Here is a 26,162-nt window from a genome sequence, read left to right on the forward strand (position 1 = left end):
GTTTTCTTTTTGCAGCGAAACTTGGAAGTCTGCAGTGTAGACATGGCCTTCAATGAAAAGAGGATTAGGCCCTTAACCATGCAGGGCATATTTCATACAAAGCACTGCAGAAAACAGTCAATCGTATTCACCAGGCCTCTCTGAACCACCAGCAACATACCAGTGCATCTCAGGGAGTCTTCTCTAGGAACTTCATGATAGCTGAATAGTCCCAAAACTAATTCTAGAAGCTCTCCCCCTGGTCCTCTTTAGTATGGGCACGGAAACTTTCATTAAATCTGAGGTCCTTTCGGGCATCCTGCCTGGTCTGTAGATTTGCACTGTAGAGGATGTTGCACAGACCAAACAGAATTGTGCTACTTGTGCTTAGTGGAGAGTGGGGACAGCTCTTTCCCTACTCTGCTGGGAACAGGGAGAGATTCATGCATGCCCAGCAAACAGAGCAGGTCAGCAGCAGGCCCACTGATGGGGTGTGCATGTATGTACAGGGGGACACTTGCCCCAGGGCCCTGCATTTCAAGAGGGCTCAGCACTCTGGCCGTGGCCTCTGCTAATTTACAACGGCTGCAATGAAAGCAGGGAGAGGAGCTAGTGTCCCAGTCTCAGCAACACTAAGGGCCGAGTGCACTAGGCCCTGCCCCTTCCAGGGACACAGAACCAGTCCCGCCCCCCCCGCACCACCTTGCCTCAGGGCCTGTTGTGGCTGATGGTCAGCAGAGTATAGGGTATTAAAAGGCACCATGGCCAGAAGGAATCTGAGGAAATATACTGTCTGTGAGTTGTTCCTGCAAGGCAGAGCAGAAGCCCTTCGAACTCTCTTTGTGATGTCATTAAGACTGACTTCTGTTTGGTCTTAGCTGCTTTCTGAAAGCAACTTCCTCTAACACACTTATACAGCTATTTCTTATTTATTACAAACGTCAGCTCAATTCCCCTCAAGGTCTGACACCACTGCTGCTGTGTCCCTGCTGACGCTAGCAAGGAATCTGGCTCCCTTTGCTTAAAGAAATTTTTGCAACCTTCTAATTTGAAACAATCACTTGGCAATAACTCTTTAACGGTGTTCTGTAGAGTTCTGTCCCCTGCTGGTGAATAATGGGGCTGACTTCAGAGGTCCAGCACCACCCACAGAGGATCTGACCCACACTAAAGCACGATACATGTTACAAAGAATACCAGTTTTAAAGTATTCCTGGACATCAATGTACCTTATTCTTGCCTTTTTAGCTGAAAAAATATCTGGGGTTTGAGCTCTTTACTAATTAGCAACTAGAAATCATTACATATAAGCCAGGCTGAAGCCAGACTGTAGTTGTAAAAAATAGCTAAAAAGCTAAGTGTGGATAAAATGCTGTTAATTGACACACGTGTCACTGTCTCTATACATTGAAGCTATGGTTACACTGCTTCCCTAACTCAAAACAGTTGCATAAAATTATTTCAAGTTAACTTATTTCGAACACGATCCCATGCAAATGGCACCAAAGTTTGAAATAAGCGGCTATTTCAAGGTTTCTGCTACCCCTCTCACAACAAGGGGTAGCAGAAACAGAATATCGTGCTTGAAATAGCTATTTCGAGCACGGTGAGTAGCTGCGGAGTTGCTTTGTATCCTGAAATAGCAACTATAGTTCAAACATAGCCTGACTGAACACAAATAAATCTGCAGAATATAAAAACCGCATTAATTCACTGTTGTTCAAACTCACCAGGTATTTTCAGAATAACGATATTCAGGGTATGAAATTATCAGTACTTAAGTGAGCCAAGTAATTTGCAAGTGATTTTTAAGTATAACGATGTGCCAGGAGAAGGCTTTTCCTTTAAGTGTGTGTGAATTCACACGTGTGTGTGTACTACACACACACACACACACACACACACACCCTTGTGTACAGCCAGGAACGGTTCTGTTTGGAAATCTAGGGTATATGTGGGAAAATTGGGACTGTGCCTGCTGAAAAACTGCACGGTTCAATTTGTGCGCTAGAGCCAGAGTATATTTCCTCATTTTAATATTTGATAAACCCTAAAAAACAAACTTGTGATGTGAGAGACTAGACTGTTAAGTCTGATTAATTACAGGCACCATCACCCTCAATCTGACCAAATCAGGCCCAAATTTTGCAAAGGGAAATACAAAGGGAACCCATTGCCATTGCCGACTACAACTGCATGAGTGAGGCCTTCATTATTATAACTAGAATGGATCATTTCTTTTAATTATCAAATAATTTGAATCTAATACATTGTTTCCAAATTTTGTTTCTTACCTTCTCTGCACTTCCATTTCATCTGGAGAGGGCCCATTCTGAACCTGGCGCTGGGTAGTTGGACCTATGAAAAATACAACAAATCATAATTAGCAAAGCAAATGCAGGGACAACATTGCGACCGTTTCTGAAACGCAGAGCTGTTAAAAGATCCATTGCACACTAGTGCTAAGAGAGAGCAAAGAAGCAAAGGTTCCAGGAGCAGGTTTTCTATTCTTTATTAATTTGTTTTGTAATTTTACCATATATGGAGTCAGATGCTAAGCCAGTTTAGTAAATTACTTTGTTCCTTTGAGAGAAACTGGTCCAATATCAGCCTGTAGGAACAGACCTATCAAGTGATTCAGAGGCACTGGTGGTAACTGAAGACAACATGATGCTAGAGTGAAGATTTGCAGACCTGCAACATTTGGAAGGATGATTTTGTACAGCTGTCAACATCCTACCAGGAAGCACAGTTTTAAGTTTTATGGTGTTTAAACCAGGCTTGGTTGGATCAGACTGTTTTCAAAAAACACCTTGGTGCATACGTAACCCACACACTTATGTGTGCTTAACTGTCCCAAGCAGTGATACCTAGACCACTTCACAGAAAGAAAGAATAAGTGTCCTCTACAGCCAAAGCTGAGAACCAGCTGGCCCTTTGCTCAAGCTGTAGAGGTGCCTGCAGTAAACTCCTGAGGTCCCAGGCTCAAGCCCACTTGAGAGCAGTTACATGTACACTGTGCAAATTATGTAGGTGGAACCTTCTGATAGCCAGTATGCAGGAGTACCAAAATGGTGAGAGGTATCAGAAGACAAGAGATGATCAGTGAGTGCACTTTCCCCATAGGGAGTTTCTCAGCTTTATTTCACTGTTCTCTCACCCCCAAGTTTCACCAGGGCAGCCTCAACAGCATTTATTAATTCATACAAATTGGAGGACAAATTTATGAAGTGATGCAAACAGTTGGGTGAGTTCCATATTGGTGACTCTACATAGGTTTATGTGAGTGAATGTAAGCTGGTGCCTCCTGCCTGCAGAGCTGGACGAATTAAAGTAAACATCAAGGAAGATGTAAGAATAGGTAAGACAAAGCAGGTCTGCTACAAGTTTTGGTTTCCTTCTCCAGTGGTGACTGTCCACCTTCTCAGAATGAGATTCATCATGTTAAGCCCTCACTCATATCTGCTGATGTACCCCATTTAACTTGTGACCTAAATGGGCACGTTTCTCAGCAATTGGTCCTAGCAAGTTTAATCTGCTTCTACTCTTGGACATCTTTATTAAGTTAACTAGTGTTTACTAGCTATTTTCTGAAAAGAATAAACAACAAAATGATTTGTTAAAAATATATGCTCCATTAAATTACATCGGTAAAATCTTGGCCCCAGTGAAACCAGTGGGGGTTTAGCAAGTGAAGGCAATGGTTGTTGTTTATATAACTCCATTAAATGTCACAAGAAGTCTCCTTCAAGGGAGCATTGTAAAATAACTTGGCTATAAAGCACATAATGCACAGAATCATTGTGGACTATGGGCTTATTAAGTTTCGCACAGAAAGGTTCAGCCTTTTTTGAATTATCAGAACAAAATGTTTAAAACCAATCTATATTGCCTCTGATAATTCTCAGAATGGCTCAGATTTCTCTCAACTTTTCAATTTAAAAAAAAACAACAACATCCAATTGGGCCAAAACAAGAGCAGGTGCCTTAAACGTTGATGCCTATGAGACACTTTTCAGATTTTCAGAGTGGGCGCTCAGCGCTCAGATAATCAGAATGCTTTAACATGTCTTAAACTGAGCAGACAAAACTGAAGCTCACTTGAACGCTAATCACTTGGGAAAATCTTTTCCTAGAGCTGTATTCCATTATAAACCTGGAGAGGTGGGGAGGAGGAGGAGAATTCCTTGTTTTTCATTCATTACATTGGCCAACAACCCAGGACTGGATTCTGCTTGTCCTGGCTGTTTGGCTAGTGCAATTTTTGGGGGAAAGGCCACAACTGATTGGGAACAAAATAAAAATGTAATGTGGAAAGGTTGTTTTCATTTCTATGAAGAGACTCAGATGGAAAGCTGCTAAGATCCTCTGAGTGTTAGAAACAGCCCTGCTGGAGATGGATTAATGCAGGGGGGGGGGCAAGTGAGGGGAGGGCCCCCTCGTGGGGGGGCACAAAATTTCATAGCGGGGGCAACAGCACAATCAGCTGCTGGGTCTCAGGCTTATTCATCTCATTACAAATGTTGAAATGCTATTGTTTTTATGTCTGTGTATTCACATTTATATACTGATTAATAAAGTTTTTACATTCTACACATGCCCAAAAGTGTTTTTTGTTTTTTTTAGTATAAACATAACTGAAATTTTTGTTAGTTTGGATTACATTAGACAGGTTTTCTTTTGGGGGGAAGAAGGGGGGCACTGCTAATGACAGGTACGAAAGTGGGGCCCAATGTAAAAGTTGGCTCACCCCTGGATTAGTAGGCAAAGTGCATGGGAGATATCAAAGGTGCAAGATAAAGGCAAGTTAGCACATGACTCTGCAGGTTAGCACATGGCTCTCATCACCACCGATGTGGTATTAATGCTAGCAATACATCCAAACAGCAATGTTTGGATCTAGATCTAAACTTTCCCATAGTTTGATAAGTTTAGGATGGAATATGGTACCATCCACAACGTTTTGTTCTGGATCCATATCTCCCTATATATCAGAGATGCTGGTGATTTGAATCCAGGTTTAGGTTTGGACCTATCTACAACAAATACCTGTGCATGTGCACACACGCACACACACACACCCATTACATGTTTCATTAAACATTAATTTGGGTGCAGACGTTCTGGGGTTTATGGCCAGATTTTTCAGAAACCCATGTACCCTTCATCAAGTAAGAGGGCTCCACTTTGAAAAGCCCTGGCAAGATTTGACAATATTACCAACATGGAAATATGTGGGAAAAACCAGACCTTCCTGCTAACTGCTACTCACTAATTGGCAAAATGAACAAGAACACATGAACGCTCAGGCTACGTGCCAATGTGCATGCAAGCCTGAGAGAAAGTGTGAGGGTGAGAGACAGAAACAACTTCATGCCTCACGAGTAAACTGAATCGGGAGATGCAGAAAGGGCTAACAAACACCGCATTAATCTGGTAAAGCCACAAGACTCTTCTGAAATTAGCTGCCTATGATCACTAAATAACATGCCCAGTTTGGCTAACACAGTGTGGGCAAAATCTAGCCTGTGGGAGTCTTGAGCAGGACCCTTGTGCTCTCTGCACATGGGGGGAGGCCCCTCTGCATGCTGCTCCCACCCCCAGCACAATCTCACAGTTCCTGTTGGCCAGAAACTGGCCAATGGGAGCTGCCTGGGCCATGCCTTTGGTGCAGAGAGCGCACAGAGGGCTCCCCCGGGGCGCACGGTATGCAGAGACCCATGGCCTGCCACACGCCGCTCTGAGTGGTGTGCAGGAGTGTGGAAGGCCGGGAGCCTGCCTGAGGTTCTCCTGGACTTCTGGCTGGCAGCTGTCTAGGTAAATGCCTCCCAGCCAGAGCCTGCCTCTGGCACCCAGTCCCTCCCTCCTGCCCAACCCTCTGCCCTAGGTCACAGCCCCCTCAAACACCACTCTAAAAGGTCAGAATCCTCTGCTGTACCCATACCTATATCCCCTCCCGGACCCTGCACCCCAAACGCCTGCCCAGGTCACAACTCCCTGCTTCACCCAAATTCCTTCCCTGCCCTCACTGACCCTTCTACACCTCAGTTCCTTACCCTCAGCTCCCTTCTACACCCAACTTCCATCTCAGACCCCACATATCCTCCCATTACTACAATGGAAGAGAGCAGCACTTGACCACTAACGAAATTCTTGGAGTGCCCCCTGCTATCAAAAATTACTGCCCACCCCTGAACTGACATGGACATTTATAGAACAGAAGAAATCCAGGATCAGGACCCGCCCCCAAACAAGGACCATTTTCATCTATCTTCTCTGCACAATTATGCATGGGCTTCAGGTTATAAAGAAGCCATAACGGAAGCAGGTTGCAGAAATTCTTCTGCAATAGGTATGGAGCAATCCAGTTTGGGGGTCAGGCTAAAACTTTCTGCCAGATGAACGTTTAGCAGGTTGATTCTACCTGCAGATCAGTTAGGTAGTCATAAGGATGAAACTGTGCAAATGTGTATGCTTAACTCTGACTCACGTTTTTGTTATGCTCATGAGCAGGGGTCTTCAACCAAAATAGCGAGAAGAGCCATATTTTCAAATTCAATTACAAAATCAATACTTCAAAAGCTGCAATGCACATGAATACAAAAGAGCCCTTAATAAATAATGTCAAACAGTACTTTTGTCACCCCATTTTAAGAACAGCGCACACGATGATTTGTACCAGAAAGAAAGTTAAGTTACTTTAACCCTGAACTGGGGAGCAAATGAGGACAAGGAAAACGCTACACCTTAGGACAGGCTCTTAAGCAGGAAGGAGAAATGTTCTTATCAATCCTCCACGCTCCCTCGCCATTCCCAGGCTCTATGCCCCTCGGCCCCCAAGCTTACTCCCCCCTCCCCAACTCCAGACTTTACCTGCCTCAGCCCCAGACCCCAAATCTGTCCCCCATCCCCAAGCTTTACCCCACCCCACAAACCCACCTCCACATGCCCTGGCTTAACCCCTCTGAGCCCAAACCCCTCTCCCATCCCCCATGATTAACTTATCTCAGCTCCAAACCACCCCCACATCACCAGGATTCACCTGCCTGGATCCCCAAACCGGCCCCCAAGATTAGCTCATCCCTGGTGCTGGCTGGGAAGGAAGGCTGGCATGGAGGCATTCCACTGGTGGGGGGTGAGCCAAGCCACGCTGACTGGAGGGGCTTGGCCACTCAGGGAGCAGGGTGTGTGAGTGGCTCTCTCCAGCTCCCTGCCCTGCCGCCGCTGAAATAATGGAACTAAATTCAGTTGGTTTAATGGCCAGATCCCTCTTGCCACCCTGCTGACCGTTAAACTAATTAAATTTAGTTCTACTGTTTTAGTGGCGGCAGGGCAGGGAGCCCCAGAGGAGTCAGTGGTGGCATAATCTGGAGCCACACATGATTTCTTAAAGAGCTGTATGTGGCTCCGGAGAAGCAGGTTGCTGACCCCTGCTCACGCATGTTTGCAAGGTATGAGAAGTCATTCTCCCGCTCTACTCTGCGCTGGTTAGGCCTCAGCTGGCGTATTGTGTCCAGTTCTGGGCACCGCAGTTCAGGAAGGATGTGGAGAAATTGGAGAGGGTCCAGAGGAGAGCAACGAGAATGATCAAAGGTCTAGAGAACATGACCTATGAAGAAAGGCTGAAAGAATTGGGCTTGTTTAGTTTAGAAAAGAGAAGATTGAGGGGGGACATGATAGCAGTTTTCAGGTATCTAAAAGGGTGTCATAAGGCAGAGGGAGGGAACTTGTTCCTCCTTGCCTCTGAGGATAGAACAAGAGGCAATGGACTGAAATTGCAGCAGGGGAGGTTCAGGTTGGACATTAGGAAAAAGTTCCTAACTGTCAGGGTGATCAAACACTGGAACAAATTGCCAAGGGAGGTGGTAGAATCTCCATCATTGGAGATATTTAAGAAGAGGTTAGATAGATGGCTTTCAGGGATGGTCTAGAAAGTGCTTGGTCCTGCCATGAGGGCAGGGGGCTGGACTCGATGGCCTCTCAAGGTCCCTTCCAGTCCTACTCTTCTATGATTCTAAGGTCTGGATGACAATTACCTCCACTGCATGCTGTAATCTGGGATAATTTTAGAGTGCATATTGCACCTGTCAGAAACAACAGGCCATTTATTCAGGCAGATACTTAGAGTTAATGTGGAAGATGAGATTTTCTGTGTGTGCTTCACCCATTTATGAGCATTAGTTAATATAAACATAACGTAAATCAGAACAATTAATAAATGTATGTATAAAACTCAAATAAATAGAAGTAAAGTGGTTACAGCACTGTTCATTCTTACGCCCTCCCATTGGTCTTACTTACAACCTTCCAGGAACCATATGAAGTAACAAGGGAAGTGGACAGTTCTGGCATTGACTTTACTAAGGCTTTTGCTATTCTGTGTCACTTCGGACAGAGAAGTGGAGAACATCATAATAGGATAAACCTATCAGTAATCATCAGGGCTATGTCTACACTAGCCGAAATGGCCATGCAAATGGCCATTTTGAAGTTTACCAATGAAGCGCTGAAATACATATTCAGCGCCTCATTAGAGTGCCAGCAGCCGCGGCACTTCAAAATTGACACAGCTTGCAGCCTCATGGCTCATCCAGACAGGGCTCCTTTTTGAAAAAGACTCCACCAACTCTGAAATCCCCTTATGCCTATCTACTGATAGGTATAAGGGGATTTTGAAGTTGGTGGAGTCCTTTCAAAAAGGAGCTCCATCTGGACGAGCCATGCGGTGGTGAGACACGTCAATTTTGAAGTGCTGCGCTGCTGGCATTCTAATGAGGCGCTGAATATGTATTTCAGCGCTTCAGTAGTAAACTTCGAAATGGCCATTTTGCATTTGCATTTGCATGGCCATTCTGAAGTTTTGGGCTAGTGTAGACACAGCCCAGGTGTTATATCTTCTACTTCTTCTATATATTTATATATCTGTGACTACACATACCTCAGCCTCAGCACTTGTCCACATGTAGCTTTTCAAATAACCATACTTACTGGTTGCAGATGTTGCTTACTGTAGCTCCATCAATATATTTGCATCAGAATCAACACTTTCTCTGACATTTCTAGTTTATCAGTGCAGTTAACCATGAGGGTATGCATTGCTCAAACTCTCTCCCCCAAAGATTTATTTATTTTCCAGCTTAAACCAATCTTGTGGTTAACATGTTCACTACAGGGCACTTACTGCTAACCATTATAATCCTAGCTCAGTGGCTCTCAACCTTTCCAGGTTACTGTACCTCTTTGAGGAGTCTCATTTGTTTTACAGACCCCCAAGTTTCACCTCACTTAAAAAACACTTGCTTTGAAAATCAGACCTAAAAACGTACCACAGCGTGCTATTACTGAAAACTGGCCTACTTTCTCATTTTACCGTATGCTATAAAACAAATCAATTGGAATATAAATATTGTGCTCACGTCAGTGTGTAGTACATAGAGCAGTATAAACAAGTCACTGTATGAAATATTAGTTTGCACTGAATTTGTTAGTGCTTTTTATGTAGCCTGTTTTCACTGCCGCCAACTGCTGCTGTGGACCCAGGGGCAAGGTGGGAGGGGGATCCAGCTCCTGGGAGGAAGGGGCGGGGGAGGGCTTCGGGCAGTCAGTCCTGGTCCCTCCCCATGTTCCCTCAAAGCTGTGGCACAGTGGCACAGCCCTCTTTGGCTTTTCAAAAGGGGCCCGGAGCTCGAGTTGCTACCCATGCTACTTCAGCTGCAGCTCTGGGCCCCTTTGAAATGCTGGGCCTTGAGACAACTGCCCTGCACCCCCATCCTGTCGGCAGGCCTGCCTGTTGTAAGCCTAAGCAAACATCTAGATGAGCTGACATATCCCATGGAAGACCTTTATGCACTCTAAAGGTACAAGTACCCCGACTGAGAAGCACTGCTCAAGGCCAATTATGCTAAGTCTTTATGCTTTTTACACCAACAAAATTGTAAGTACTATAACTACTAGGCATGCCTATCGTCATATGAACACGCATATTGTATCCCCCCCTCACTTGTATTTTAGCTCACTGACAACCAATAAAAGTACTTACACACACTATCTGAATGAAGCTTGCCTTGTAACCTCTCTAGGATCAGGTTAGGGTCACAAGTTTTAACTGGCACCATATTTTCTTTAGTTAACAGTGTGTACTGTCCTTAAAATGAAGACATTTTATGTCACATTAAAAACCCTTATCTGTTCAATAAGAAAAATTCTCTGTAATGTCTTAAGAAATGGTTATTTCTCTTCTGCATGGATGTTTGTGCTTAACTCAATACCCCCTGCTCCAGCTGCTTTAAATAAGATCAAGTGTTTGCTGTTATTGAATTTTTTAAAAGAATTACATTTTTGAGGTGATAGTATAGGACTGACTTGACAACTGGGATGAGTAATATGTCACTGCCAGTGAAAGTGTCAGCATTCAATGACTTAATCCCATATGCTCTTCTGCATGGGTGAGTGGTAGGAATAAAGTCACAGAAAACGCCCTGGCAAGGCCATACACAGAGGAAATAGGGTGTGCAAAACTCTCCAACTTTTTGCCAAAAGTCCATATTGCCCACTGCATGCATGGCAAAAGAGGACCATGCTTAGCAATGGAAGATGAAATTGCACTGGGTAACTTATTTGTCTCCTCTCTCCTGCAAAAAGTAAGTCTGTAGACCAGTATTAAAATATGTGGAAAGGTAATGCAGCTTGAGCCAGCATTAATGCTTGTCGCATACCTTAGACCATGGAGAGGGACTAAACCAGCTCAGCTTGTTCCCCTCTACCCACTGCCCTCATCTGTTAAGAGATTATACACAAGCATCACCAAACAATTTCTTAGATATTCCAGCTCTAATTTCATTATATAGGCAGAAATGGCTGTTTTCTAGGGTAACAAGAAACCTTCCTTGCAAAACTGACAAACATTCATCCAATTTTGTCCAAAACCCAACATCTAGGCCAGGTTTTCCACCCAAGCTTCTGGTGCACCTGGCTTGATTATCCTGGGAAACAGGGGGCTTCTGGCTGAGTTTTGCTTCAAATTTGAATTCCTCACACACCCATGAAAACCAAAGTTTGCCAGGGTCTCGCAAGACACAACAATGGGGTCTCACACTGCTCTAGTGCTCTACTCCCTGGGTTTGGTTTTGTTTTCTGATGTGGTCTGATAATGCTCTCACAAATACTGAGCACGGGGAACATTGTAGCGAAGGCCTGAATTAATAAATGTGCATGTTGTGGGAGAGACAGATCACAGGCAACTGTTTAAATTGAGGTTTGTTTGTTTGAAATGACACTGTCTGCATTTAACTGCTCACATTTTATGTGCTTTCTAAACTTGAGCAGACACCAGCAATGAATGCAGCTGGTAATGGCATCCCCATATTAACATCCCTCTCAAGCTGCAATCTGACTTGCTTCCCACCTTCACAGTTTTTGGGAAAAGCCCAGGGGACTAGTGTATGGAATGCAATGATCATGGGATACCCTACAGCTCCTTAGCAGTTTCAGTTTCACAGCTGTTGCAAGCAACATTTCTATCATTTAATTCAGGAGATGTATTGGTGGTGGTTGATGTTTTCATGCCTCTTTGCTTTGTAATAATTTATTGCATTTTCTATGAACCTCTTGTGACTCAGCTATGTTTGAGTGTATAGACACTGGAAATCTTCCATGATAGTTATGTTCTTATTTTTGTCCATGATAATTACCCATAATGTTTCCTGACCCAGAAAACATTTGCGGTTTCCACATCAATTCCTGAAGCTGGCAGGCTCCTTCCTCACTGGCCTTGGCCCTGTGTGGCATTGATAGTCCCAGTAGCACTGCCTCTGGCTCATTTATAATCTAGCTAAATGCAACATCCTGGTGCTGACGATGCTTGTCACCTTTTGTAAGCTTCCATATTTTTCGTGACTGAACTAACAGGGCCTGAATGGGAACTCTCTGCAGCATGACACTGTTACCAAGGTATTGTGTGTCTTACTGTGCATATATGCCAGGTTCTACTGAAATTTTGTTGAACTTTGTCAGTAAAATCTGGCTAGTCCATCACCACTGCCACCATAGAGGGAGAGATATTGTTATTGTTTTGACTCAGAAAGCGAGTCAGCAAATGGGTTCAAACTAGATATCCGTTCCTGAGAGAAATTTTGTTACTGGTTGCATTAATTCTGAATGGAAAGCCTTTGCAGGATGGAGCCCTCTTATTGTTTTGAGTGGGAACAATCCAGAATCTCAGGCATGTTTTTCCTAACACAGTTTTTGTGTTCTCCTCTTTTGCATGTGTTTACTGATTCGAGTGCTACTTGACCCTGGACATACTTATGAAAACAGTAGACTGCAATCATTTTTCTGAACATCCCGGAATTTGGGTTCAAGGAAACTCTCATTTAAACCAGACATAATTTTTTTTTTTTTTTTTTACGGAGCTGGTCAGAAAACAGATCTTCTGTCCTTCAGAGAATTTCAAATTTTGTTTGGTCTCAAATCAACATTTAAAAAGGAAAAACATTGGAATTTTTTGCAAAACCACCTGCCCCCTAAAAGGAGGTATGGGTGTTTCAATAAATCCAAAATGTTTAATTTTTAATTTTAATATAATATGCATTTCAAAACAAAAAGTCATTTCCAAATGAAATCAAAATCAACCCTTTTCATTCAGAAAATGGCAAAATTTGATGCTTTAATATTTTCAGAAATGCTTTTCCCCTCCTTTTTTCTCCACAAAATTTCATCCAAATCAATATAATTTCATAAAAATGTTTGGCTTTGTCAAAGCAGCACTTCCCAATGGAAATGAGAATTCAATGAGAATTTTTGCCAACTGCATAAGTGGTGACACTTTTTTTCTTTGCAAGTCAGAACAATTGCCTCACAGTGGGGCCTCAACACCAATACGAGCTATGAAGAGGGGTGGATCACTGTTCTAGTGAACCAGAGGCCAGTGTGGTGAGAGTGGTCATAGTTATTAGCCAGGGACAGGGTCATGGGACTGTATTTATAAGCATATAGTGTTCTAGTTCACCACACGAGTGACACTGGAGGATCGAAGCCAATGGGCTCAAGCAGCAGCTGCAGAAGCGTTATGCTGAAGGCCCATGCATGCTGGATTTTTGTTCCCCCAACGACAGCCTCTTTGCTTCTCCTGAGAACCTGAGAGGAATTACTTCCTATCTAGGCTCTACAATGGCCCCTTTCACTGTGATGTTAGAATGCTTCACATATAGCTCCTTAGCCAAAACAAGCACCGGCTGGGCAATGGAGGGGAAGAAAACTAGCTGGGTAAAGTTCAAACAAGATAAGACTGAGATGACAGGGGTGTGTTGATGGAAGCAGCTGGAAGAGACGGCTGAGGTAAGAGCAGTCCATTTACCTCAGTGTATCCACTCTTCATTACAAGGTTCACACAACACCAGGGTGATTTTAAGTCCAAGCTACTCTTCGACTACAGTAATGGCCTAGTGGGGAGGCTGTGACTTTACTTTCAGGTGTGAACTTTGCCTTTATTACCCCGGCGTGTGTTACTTCCAGATTAGGTTGTTGTAACGTACTCTGCCTGGAAATACTCCTTAAATCCATTTGGAGACAGAAGTCAACACAGAACAGAAACAGGTCAGTTACTGAGCACTGCATCTTTAGTGAGCACCTGACATCAGTGCTTTCGGATCAGCACTGGCTTCCCTTCAGTCTCTGGGTGGAGACTAATGTGTTGGTTCTGACCTATTAAGAACTAAGTGGCCAGGGGATGGCTTACCTGGGGACAGCCTTCTTCTCCATGCCATATTTGTGCCCCTGAGGTCAGCAAGGGCGCCTGAGTTGGACCCTCCTCCTGATAAAGGAGAGGGGGTGACTGGCAGGATGCTTTCTGTAAGGATGCAAGATCCTGTTCATCACTGAACTGGAATCAGTCCAAATTTGGCAACCTTCCAGGAAAGCTGCAAAACGCCATCTGTAAGGAAGCTTTTTTTTTTTTATAGGTAGGTGGCAGGCTGCCAGAGTTCCCTTCTGAATTATTTTAATGGTGCTGGGGTTCTGTTGTAATATTAATAATATCCCAGGACACCTAGAGCTTTGTCTATGTGTCTTTTTAATTATTTAAATAAAAGGTATACTTAGACATTAGACAGACAACTTAGACACATTAAAACAAACACTGTACTGATGCTGTGGATCCCTAATTGCTTTTCAGTAACCTCACAGGATAGAACTCTTGTTTCACAGAGCACTTTTCATACTGAATAAATATAACATTGTCATCATCTATACGTCTGTGGCACATTTCCTCTGAGGATGACAAAGCATTTAACAAGTGTTAATTAAGTGTCAGCAATCCCCTGAAGCAGAAAAAGTTAAATGGCGTATTCAAGGCTTTGTTAAGGCCTCGTTTACTCAAAGTTTGCCCCAGTTTAGTGACAAATCTGATTTTAAACTCATTTAGTTGAAGCAGTGCAAAGGTTGTTTGTGGATACTCTTACTATAGGTTAAACCAGACTTAATTCAATTTTGATTAAGATTATTAGAAATCAATTTAAACCAAAGCCAAGCAAGCTCATTTCAAACTGAATTGAGAGGGTGTCCATGGAGATGTTTGCATCAATTTAACAAGGTGCATAAAATTTGATTTAAGTTAAACCTTAGTGATTTTCTCATGTTGACACTGCCTAAAATAGTGGCAAATCAGAAAACAAACTTGCTGCCCTAGCTGATAGTCTCCCCGGCAACACACACACACTCTAACCTCTACCCTGCATCCTTTGCAAGGACAAAATGTAGGTGCTGAATACACGAATGTGTGTACAGCTTTATTTTATAAACAGGTGCAAGAAGGGATGACTGCTTTAAAATATGGCCCCTAATATGTTAAAAGCTCAAGGAGGATTGGACATGACTTGTGAGAAGAATTACAGATATTCAAAAAGCAAACTCCAATACTAGAAAACATAACAGCGAGTTATTCACCTAGAATTCTTAACTGCCAGAATTATTAATTAATTTTAAATCAGTTGTGATGATACACACACAGTAAGGTAGGGATCAAAACAATAATCAATCATTCCCTGGCATAGGAATTGCTAATCCCATACATTAGTGGTTTAATTAGTAGGTAGAAGAGATAGTCATAAGGGAGCATGTGAACTTTGTTTGCTCTGGACACAAAAGACACAGAAGATCTTGAAACAAAGTAGGTGTAGATGCACTGTAACAAAAGAGGATGTATTCTTATTTAATGTATTAGGGAAACTGTTCAAACTCACTTCATCCTAGCAGCAGTCTGGTGGGTGAATATCAGGTAGGGTTATCTCTCACATAAATATCAAGTAGCTAAGAGAGGCCTGCAAAGAATACGGAGGAAGACTGTGCTCTCACCAAAATGGATACAAATCTAGAGTGCTTTCAGCTCCTGAAGTCAATGGAGTGGCTCTGACTATCCATCAATGCAACTGGTACAAAAACTTTCCCCTCTGCAGAAGACAAATTTTCTGGTTCTGCACCTTTTCCATGTGACACTTATCTCGTCCATAGAAACAGAGAGAGAGCTGTGCTAGTCTATACACTATCAAAAGAAAAAGCAGCCAAGTAGCACGTTAAGGACAAGAAAAATAATTTATTAGGTGAGCTTTCGTGGGACAGAAGTGGGTCTGTCACATGAAAGCTCATCTAATAAATTATTTTGCTAGTCTTTAAAGTGCTACTTGACTGCTTTTTCTTTATCTCCTCCAGAACAGCTAGTATTAGGAAACAATGTTTTTCTGTTCATTACATTGCAAAAGTTCAGCCCTAGGTTTGTCAGTTCGTATTACCGGATGCGAGACTCACTGTGCAGACATAAACCTTTACAAAATGGGCCAGGATCTTTGTTCATACTATAAAAAATGGAGTACAGCTACTGAAATAAAGGGATTTACATTGGTTTGTGGTAGCAGAATCAGGCCCTTGGTGTGCATAGGCTGAGAAACAGTGAGGTACTGGCAAGATGAAGGCAGAAAAACACATTAGAGTTCATTGAAAGGTGTAACTGGAGTATCCCAGGAGTATTATTTTGCTGTGTAAAGCCCTGAGCCGGAAACAAATAATTCAGCAACTGTTCACTTATGTTCTAATGAAATGCAGGCTAACCCAGGCTTGCCACCTGTTATAGGGACACCATACAGCAGAACAACAGTTAGCAACTCCTTCCTGCTAGGAAGATCAGCTGGAACTTGGCTGAAACTTTGCTACATTTATAGCACTTACATGCTCTTGCTTCCATAGATGGTTTCACAGAACATAAGCAACTCAATCAGTTAAATGTTACATTTAGGGCTGGACCATCAAAAAGTTCCACAGAAAAGTTTTTGTAAACATAGATGCTGAGTATTTAGCCTATGAAAGGCTTCCTCCTTTTGAAAAACAAGAAGCCAGTAATGTCAACATAAAGGGTTCACGCAAGGCAGGAGTCAGGTACCACAATCAGGAGACCGATTTAAAAATCATGGGATTTTAAGGGAAGAATATTTTGGCTGTTTGCATTTCTCTTCTGGCTTTTTACCCTTTAGGGTTCAGGTTTTCAAGCTATTTACTGTAATGAAGAGCGCTACAAGCTTTTTTCTTGAACAAAAAATGAGTTTTCCCTGCATTTGTTTTAAGAAAAAACAGCAAATATTGCAAAACATGAAATAAAATCAAGAGAGCTAGTGACACTCAGAGCCTTGCTTTCTCTTCCTCTATATGGAGGACTGATTCCGTCAAGCAGCCTGAGCATAGATACATCCAGCACAAGATTCTCCAGAGGCTGAGAAGCAATGGAAGACAGCAGCCTACCTGCCATGGGTGCGGAGGCCCACAGAGCTTGCTCCATGCAGAGGACTACACATATGTCTTGGCTTAGGCAACACACTCTTCTTGAGCCATAGGCACAACACTTGTGCACCTCCACTCTGCCCCTCACTGAGCACTGTCTTACAAGTAGCACATGGCCATTAATGTTTTAATTAAATCACTTTGCAATACAAGTGTACGGATACGGATTTTACTTTAGTGTGTACCTGAAGCATTTCTTTTGCTTTAGTAACAATGGGGCAGCGTCACGTACGCTACAAACAGCATTAACTTATGGGGAGCAGCAGCAGGACTCGATTGACCTAAGGTGGCTAAGGAAAGAACGCTGTAGTTAGAGTCTGGTTCAGCATCAGTAGCAGCCTTACCACTGGCTTCAATGAGCGTATTTCATTGTGTGACTGACTTCCTCTTGCATAACATGAATGTGATATATTAAAAAGGCAGTTAAATACACCTGAGTGAGAGCTTCTCTCTCTCTCTGTCTCTCTCTCTCTCTGTGTGTGTGTGTGTGTGTGTGTGTGTGTGTGTGTGTGTGTGTGTGTGTGTGTGTGTGTGTGTGTGTGTGTGTGTGTGTGTGAGAGAGAGAGAGAGAGAGAGAGAGAGAGAGAGAGAGATTCCAGTGAAGCCCATGGAGGTGTACCAAGGATGGGTCTTCGTAATTTATATTTAGGTTCATCTACAGTTTATGAACAGTAATTGATCACCTCTCCAGTTTTGTTTAAGATACACTACGATTTATAACACTGACAGAGAAAAGCACTATGCAGTTATATTATCTACCAAAGGCACTGTGGTCTTGTGGATGGGGCATTGGCTCAGGTATCAGGAGACAAGCATGCTACTCCTGGCTTACTCATTGGCCTGCTGCATGACCTTACATATGTCACCCCCATTTCTTTGAGCCTCCATTTCCCTTCCTAACTGCTGTCTTGTTTTGTCTATTGAGGCTATGAACTCTCTAGGCCAGGACTAGTGTGTACAATGAGGCTCCAAACTCAATACAAATACAACACTCAATATAAATAATAAAAGTGAAGTGAAAAAGGTACAGTTAACTTCCATTTGTGGAAAAGACACTGGACAATTTTTGACCAGACTTTACTCATAATTCTGCATTCGGATCAACGAGCATGGGTGACTGCCCAGAGCTCCCTTGACACCAACGGGACCAAATTAGCAGGTGAAGAGATCCAGGCTAGTGCAGGCACATAACCTTATATTTTCGGTCCTATCCAGAAATGACACATGGTTTTTCCTGTGTAAAGTCAAGAGTGTCTTATAAGTGCACCGCGAGCAAATTACTATTCCAAAATAAAAACAAAACAGACCATAGAAAAAAGAATGTAAGTTTAGGGTCTGACCCAGCTCACGCTGAAGTCAAAGACAAAACTTCCACTTGCATCCATGGGTGCAGGAACTGCCCCATAATCCATTTACACTCCTTCAATGGTTTGAATTGCTACAGCCTAAGGTCCCGGTCCTCAACTCCAATGCAGTCCAGGGGAACGGATTGTGCTAGCTACCTTCCATGGGAAGCTCAGCACTTTATAGCAGGACACAAGGATGGTCCCAGAACCCAGGTTTCCACCGAAGCCTGAAGGTCTACACTGCAATTTTATAGTCCTTCAGCTTGAGCGCTGTGCCCAAATCAGTTGGCTCCTCTTTTATTGCAGTGTACACATAGTTACTGCTGACAGAAGTTACATAATTGTCACAGCTGGTATTAAGACACTGTTCTGGATCATCCTTTGGTGCTCTAATGCCATGGGTACATGAGCAATAGGGATTTTAATACAGTAAATGAAAGGAAGGAAAAAAACAACCCACATGATGCTGAAAATAATTATACTTATGTACAATCATGATTTCTCCTTGGTTAACAGCCCTTGCCAATGAATGCAGTCACCTTACTGGCTCATATCCACCCAATATTGTTAACAACTCAGCATTGTAGAACCAATCAACTAAAGACAAGCAACCAAATACCATTGAAAGTATATTAACTATTTGCCACAAGAATCTGATGGAAGTCTTGAACGTTCACATTTTAAAATGTGCTCATACCAAACCTATAAAATTTGAAGAAATACATCTCCCTCCCCTACCTCCAGCAGCAGTTCACATCAGAAAGAGGCATGCAAGGTACGGCAGATTAAAAAGATTCCATCACCTACAAGACATTCTGCAAAGGATGATGCAGTCACAGTGGCAGAGGCAGAAGCAATGACAAATCCATTCCCTGCTGACCATAGTATGGCCGCACCTGCTTTAGAACAATCTTCTATGCAACTTTCTCACGATCAGCACTTACCTACCGTCTCACTACAGGCCAGGTTACACCAAATGTAATCAATACACCACTCTGTCAGGGAAGTGGGCCTCTCCGTTTAAATATTTAATCAGAACTTCTTCCTAACCTGTTGGAGTGTTTGAATGCTAGACTTCAGCATCTGACAATGTCCGGACAAAGAGAAGAAACACTCCTGAAATAGTACTACAAAACCACAAATAAGCTGCAGGTGCTCAGACCACCTTCTTCCAAGCTTTGTTGACTTAGTCACATGCAATTCATCTTAATAAATTACAAGCTTGTGAATAACAAGAGAAGTCAAATACGCATTGGTGAAAATGATTGTAGGTGGATGGTAAATCTTCCCTGGGTATCACTCTGCTGACATCAGTGGCGTTACACAAGGGATCACTAGATAACAGCTGACATGCTGGTTTTAGAATTAAATATGTATTGTTTAAATACACCATCTGATCTCTTCAGGTTCTTCTTTTCATCATTCCCATTCTCCTTCCGACCCTCCCCACCCGCTCATTCCCCCTTTCCACTTTGCCTTTAAATTGCTCACTTCTCTATTCAAATGAGGCAGATTCCCGCGCGCCCCCCCCCCCGAAAGAAATCCTCTAGAAATTAAATTCATGGCTCATATGGAGGTGGCAGCTCTGCAGAATATTTACTCTCTGAATGCATCGACACTGAACTTGGGAGCAAGCCTCCTAGCCTGGGCAGGCAGACTTGTGCTAAGGTTTCTAGCTTGTGCACTAAAAATAGTTAAGTGGATGTGGCTACACCTGCAGAGGCTTGGGCTAAGTCACCTGAGTTTGAATGAAGCTGAACCCCCCTGGGAGGCTAGCTGGAGTCACTGCCAATGCTGCAATAGCTAAACTAGTGGTTTTTGTAGTTGCAGTACACATGTAACTTTTGTCTTCTTTCCTCAAGTATTCTTTCCTCCAGCTTCTCTTCTTCCCTCTCCCTACCTGGTCATTTCTCTGTCTTTGATCCCTTCCTTTTCCTTTTTATTATTCTATTTACTGGTGATTTCTCTTGGCCCAGACCTGCATTTGTCATACACCGGTCTAGATTCAAAGGTAGAATAAACTGGTGTAGCTCCAGTCACACCAACAGAACTATTCTGATTTATACCACTTAATGATCTGGCCCTCTGAGTTTAATAGCTCTTTTACATGTCATGCCTAACTCTGGGCAGCTGCTGCACAGAGACAGAAAAATTCTTGGTACAATCAGAATACGTGAATCACCTGTTGGAGTCAATTATTTAGCTAACTGGAAACACAAACACAACCATTTCACCATTCCTGATGCCTCTTTAGTATCACTGACCATGTGCTCAACCTCTAAAGCTCCATCCTTGGTATATGAAATAGTTTCAGTTCAATTTGGTGACATCTACAGACATTTTTGTGACCAAAACACTTTTTTTGTTGACCAGTGTTTATTTCTGTTAACTATTTATACCCCATTTGCAGTCTAAACAAAACTTAGACGGTTGCCAACTACTGTAGTTAAGATCAAAACAGCATTTGTGTTGTTGCAGGATTACAGGAAAAATTTCCCAGTAGTCAAATTTGTATGCAAGCTCCTCTGTGCTTGCTCCTATATGGCCCAGTGTTCCCTGTAAGCTGTGCGCTTGAGCAGCCACCCAGGAGAGTGTCAGGTACCACCCAGCTGACTGGTAGAGCCCTCAGAGCCAGCAGCATATGTTTCTATTGGTAGTATACATCTGCACATGCCATTGAGCACATAAACTTTATTCTGCACAAGGATGGAAAAAATTAGAGGGAACACTGTTGCTGTGGCAGGTGATTCCTGCCAAAATCTATAGTCACTACATTATCCTCCTTCAGATCTCTCTGTAAAAATCACCTCTGCCATGATGCCTACAAAAGTCTTAAAAGTTTAGGCATCTGATGTGATGCAACAGCAGCATATTATACAAATTAAAATTGTGTCAGGAGGATCTTGTGCTTCATGTTGTGTCTTGAATCCCCTTGTCTCTTGCTACAAATGTAGGCTCTCAGCTCTTTGGGGCAGGAACTGTCACTTACCTGTTTGTCCAGTGCTTAGCACAATGAACACCAGATCCCTGAATGGGGCCTCCACGCAATAATGTAAAATAGATCGTGATGATAGAAATAGTGAAAGGAAAAAGCAAAAAATACTCTGATAATGGTAGATACTGCTGTGTAGTACATGCCAAGCGTTTTACATAATTACTCCTCAGCATATAAAACCTTTTCCTGTAAAATTAAAAAAATAACAGTAATACTTGTATTGTGTATATTGCATCAGGACAGGCCCTTCCTGGAAGAAAAGAGAATCCTATTCAAATTGCTGCTTCACTGTCCCACAGTTTGAGGCATTTTTCCCCTAAGACTTTTCTTTGCATCCCCATGACACCAACCAATGAAGGGAAGTTTCTGGCCAACTGAAAATATTAACACTGTAAAGAACTGGTGAATTCTGCTTCACCACTCATGCAAATGGACTCTCTCAAGAGAAACCATTGCCGGAAACAAAGGAAAGAAATTTATAAAAATAATTAACTCTATAAAAAACGAACTACTCCATCATGGATTCCAGACATATGTACAACAGCCACTAGCTGCCTGTCTGTAGCTTAACTTGCCAAGAATGTTTACTACACAACAGTGTCCTTCACTACTGAATTTACACACTACCTATTTACTTGTGGGTTCTGCTTGGAAAGGGGATTAAATGTGCCCTCAGCTAAGACATAATGCTACCTAGCCAAAGCAGAGCACAGAAAAATCCTGGAATGATTTGATGAGGCCAGCAAACTACCACATAACCTCCCTTGTACCTACCACTGGCAAAAGATAGCTTGGCAACAAAGTCTACTGTTCAATCAACGAACCCTATGAGCCAGTTACAACACTGTCCTCCACTCTGCCTCATCCTGGAAATCAGCAGATTTAGCAGCACATTCATTGACAAAAACCAGGATGCTTGAAAGGGGCAGCTCACAGAATCCAACTGAGGGTTTGCTATGCCTTGCTGTACTTGAGCAGGAAAGCAGACAACCGGGTATTCTCCATCTTTGTGCCCGGAAGGGGAGATGGTTAGCCAGATGATCCCTGAAACAGGAGGAATGGGCTATCCAGCCATTCAGAGGCCTTGATGTCCAGACATAATTATTAGATGGGAATATGGACTTGTACTGCCCTACAGAAACTGTACTGGGTCACAAGAGCCATATGGTTCTTTTGTCAAGCGAGAAAGCCCATGAAAAAGACAAAAGGATCCCATAAAGCAAAGGGCAGGGAGAGTCAGTGATGGGCAAGAGTGAGCCTGCAACAACCACTCTCCTTCCCTTTCTGTTTAAAACGAGTAACGGGCATGGGGTTTACTGGATCCTGCTCTTGCCCTTCTGCCAATGCTGACCTGAGTTTGGAAAGAAATGCAGTTTTCAGGAGTAGCCTAGGCATATTTCTGCACCATTCAGTCATTCAGATCTTGGAGTAATTACTGTTATTTGGTCCTTGTCTTCACGGAGGGTAGAATCCAGATGCCCCTGGCAGGGTAGCAGATTCCTGCAAGTGGTGCTAGTTCAGACATTGTGCCTACGAGCATGAAAGAGATTTATGTAGTAGTTTTAATTCCCCAATTGTTTTCCCCCCTCTCCCACAGTAAAGCTCCCTATAGAGACCACCTTCCAGTACCAACATGATCCAATGACAAGCTGCTCCTGCTCATTGCAACCACTCCATGGTTGCATGCTGCTTGCATTATCTACTGCCTCCTGCCCCATGTTTACCAGTTATTGAGGGAACCAGAGGATTCTCCCTTTAGTGCTAACATTTTTTTGGAAACCACGCCCACCTCCGAATTGAGATACAGTAAAATCTCTATTATCCTGAGGAACTGGGGGTGTCAGATAATGGAGTGCCACCAGGACTGCTGCCACCAGCGAGTCAGCTGGCCCTGTGGCAGCCAGCCCTGGCTGTGTAACTGACCCATGGCAGCTGGCTTTGGTGAGGTAACAAGCCCCATGGCATGCTGGTTAACACAATGTGCTGGTTATCCAGGTGCCAGACAACCTAGCTGTTACTGTAATTTATATTTGAGAAACAGAGGACATGCCAAGAAGGCCCGAAAACAGCACGAGATGAAAAGCATTCCGAATGTGGTCATCAGGGCTGGGGCATGCAAGCCGGCTAAGACATGCTTCAGTGTCCTGCACTATTTTTGCATCAAACATTTCTTATATCGAAGTAGACAAAGCAAGCACAAGCCGCAGACACTGCCACTTTCTCAGTGAACTGCTAGTGAAGGAAGAGAGCTGAGTTCATCTCATGAGTGAGCCTAACGCAGCTGAGCTGCTCACAACTGTGTGCAATTCCCGATTGCACTGACGGGGTTGTTCGCCTGAGTCAGCCAGCCTGAACCACAAAACAGGTCTGCTTGTCCTACTTGCCAAATGACCTGAAATTGAGCACAGTTGTCTGCACTAACAGCTGGCTCATTGATGAGTACAGAGCTCCTATCTGATTGCCGAACTGCATCTGTACAGGCAGCTCAGGCACAGAGCACTGAAAGCATTTCATTGAAGACCTGACTTGTCAAGTTTAGTAAGACAGATGGCCTAAAAATGTCATTTTTCCCTCCAAATTTTGCTTCAGTTCCTCCTTGCACAGCATAATTATTTTTCATGGATAACTTTTTTTTAAAAAAAACAGATTATGGAGATCTGACAGTTCCAAGGGGAAAAATAATAAATAACTGTTTTGTTTCAAATTAAAACAAAGCTGGAGGCGGTGCCTGTCATTTTTATTTCTCTTTACCTACAGGGTTGCACAAACAGGAAGGACCCAAATTAAAACACAGGAAAAACTGTAAAAATCATCTTAAGAGTAACACTCGTCACCCTGACACACGCAACACTGCAGAGCTAAACAGTGATGGATGTTACACTTTTTTTAAGCCAACACATGATCTTCAAACACAGCAAGCACTCTGAGATTGCTTTAATGTACACTGAATTGCATCTTTTTATTGGGCTGAAGAATATTAATTCTCTTCACATGCAGGTATCTTTCTGCTGAATGGAGGTTTATTTGTTCCCTTATATGGTGAAAAGTCAGATAAAGAAGTACTAAAGTAGAAAAAGAACATGGGAGTTCTAGCTGGGACTCTGGCTTTAGATGATCTCTCTTGTTTTTTTCCCACTAGTACAAAATTTTACAAGTTTCCACACTTGCCAAGGCCATCCTCCGCTGATTAAAATCAACCTCACTTCTTTGACCCCAGTAGAGCTAATTTGCAGCTGTTGAAGATCTGACCATGAAGGATTCTTTAACTTGTCCTGTTAGATAACTAGAGTTTTCTCTTACCCTCCAAGAATAGCAAAGGTTTCAACCCAGAAATCCCTCAATATGTGCAGTATCAAGTAGACTGTATCAGCCCTGGACCCTTTGTTCCCAAAGTTTGCAGTCCTGCGAACAATTTGGTCCCATGCTGACCCTTAATGAGACTATGCACAGACATACAATTACTGTTTTGCACTTCAGAATCTGTCCAGCAGGTGTTTGCCATGCAGAACAAGTGAGGGAGAGTCTACTAGCGATTAAAGGATCACCTCAGAAGGAAATATAAAGAACCATTCTCACGTGGAGTAACATTCAGTCTCTGCAATGAAGGCTAGCACGATTTAAATAGTGTGCTGGCCCCGAGCACAGGCTGTGATTTCACTTTAGGTCACAAAGAAATCTCATTTATCTCTCTGGTAGGGTGCAATAATGAACTGGGTCTGGCCACTGAGTGCCAGGACCTGATGTGTGGACTCATAAAAACAGAACCTCCTGCCCCTCTGTATACCTTTTTGGTGATATAAAGGAACCTTAGAGAAGAACTTGCAGTCAAAGTGACCTTTCCCCAAACTTGACTTCCTTCAATGGACTAACGCCCCCAACGCAGCACAGCCCTTGAGCATATTCAAATCAAAAACAGGTAGATAGCCCTCAAGAGCTACAAACATGCTTACTGTTTAGCACACACCAAAATGCTTTCTGCATCTGGCCTTATGGGAATATATAAAAGGTAATGTGTTTGCTTGATTTTTTTTTAAGCAGCATCTCCTATTTGCACGCACATTTTACAAAATCCACACACTATTTGGGTTTGGTTTTGCACTTTATACATTGAAAACTAATTTACAAAGTAGGGGCATTTGAAGTATTTTATATTGTTTCTTTACAGGCATAGTAATTTATGTTGCACTTTCCACCTGCCCACAAACTGTTCCAAGAAAGGGAAACAAAGGAGCATGAGAGACAGGGGAAGGAATAGAGACCAAGAATAACTTTTAGCTTTCCTCCATTCGCAAGGATAATTTAATAACACTTTACTATACAATAAAAAATACAAATAAAATGATGCAATTTATTTTTTTGCAAAAAGGGTGTTTCACGTATGTACCACTATTAATATATTCTTAGCAAAATGAGCCAAATTCACTATTCTAATTCTCCTCCTACTCCTGTAGTTTTGTGAAAGATGCTGGGCAGACAGCCCTGGAGACCAAAGCATTCTCTTTAGCCACAGAAATAGTATGGTTTGGGCAGCAACGCCATACACTTCTACCTAATGACCCGCCCATCTGCCTTCCTCTTGTTTTTGGGGAACAGGGTGGGAGGACCCTTTGGATGTGATAAAGTAGGTCTGTCTGAAAGATAGTCAGTCATGGGTTGCTCTTATGAGTTAATCAGTATGTTGCTTTAGGGTGCATACAAGGGCCCAATAAGAACCGGATTGTTTTGGGGCCTGTAAGAATTATGTTCCAGTCAGGGACTGCTGAGGTCTGATTTTCAAAAGATGCAGAGTGCTCTAAATTCCCAGGAATATCAAAAGGAATGCTGGCAGTTTAGCACCTCTCAAATCAGGTAAGTAACAATGACTTTTGCCCACTACTGATCCTGGCTGAAATTTGACAAGAGCCCCGTATTTCACTTCCCATCACTCAAACATCCTATTAAATAATAAACACATGGAACACTATAGATGACCAAGGTTACACTAACTGTCTGACTTGAAGTCTCAGAGGAGTAGCTGTGTG

At 42.9% G+C, this 26,162-nt stretch overlaps 1 protein-coding gene across 8 annotated transcripts in view; it reads right to left on the minus strand.

The window, feature by feature from the left end:
- EVL (Enah/Vasp-like) overlaps positions 1 to 26,162 on the minus strand; it is a 213,035-nt gene that overhangs the window by 27,791 nt on the left and 159,082 nt on the right. For all 8 annotated transcript variants that reach the window (XM_074996525.1, XM_074996521.1, XM_074996520.1 and 5 more), the window contains one exon: positions 2,274 to 2,337. In XM_074996525.1, coding sequence (XP_074852626.1) covers positions 2,274 to 2,337 — 64 coding nt within the window. The remainder of the gene's footprint in view (positions 1 to 2,273; positions 2,338 to 26,162) is intronic.

Source organism: Carettochelys insculpta, chromosome 6 (assembly GCF_033958435.1).
Source record: "Carettochelys insculpta isolate YL-2023 chromosome 6, ASM3395843v1, whole genome shotgun sequence".
NCBI lineage: Eukaryota > Metazoa > Chordata > Testudines > Carettochelyidae > Carettochelys > Carettochelys insculpta.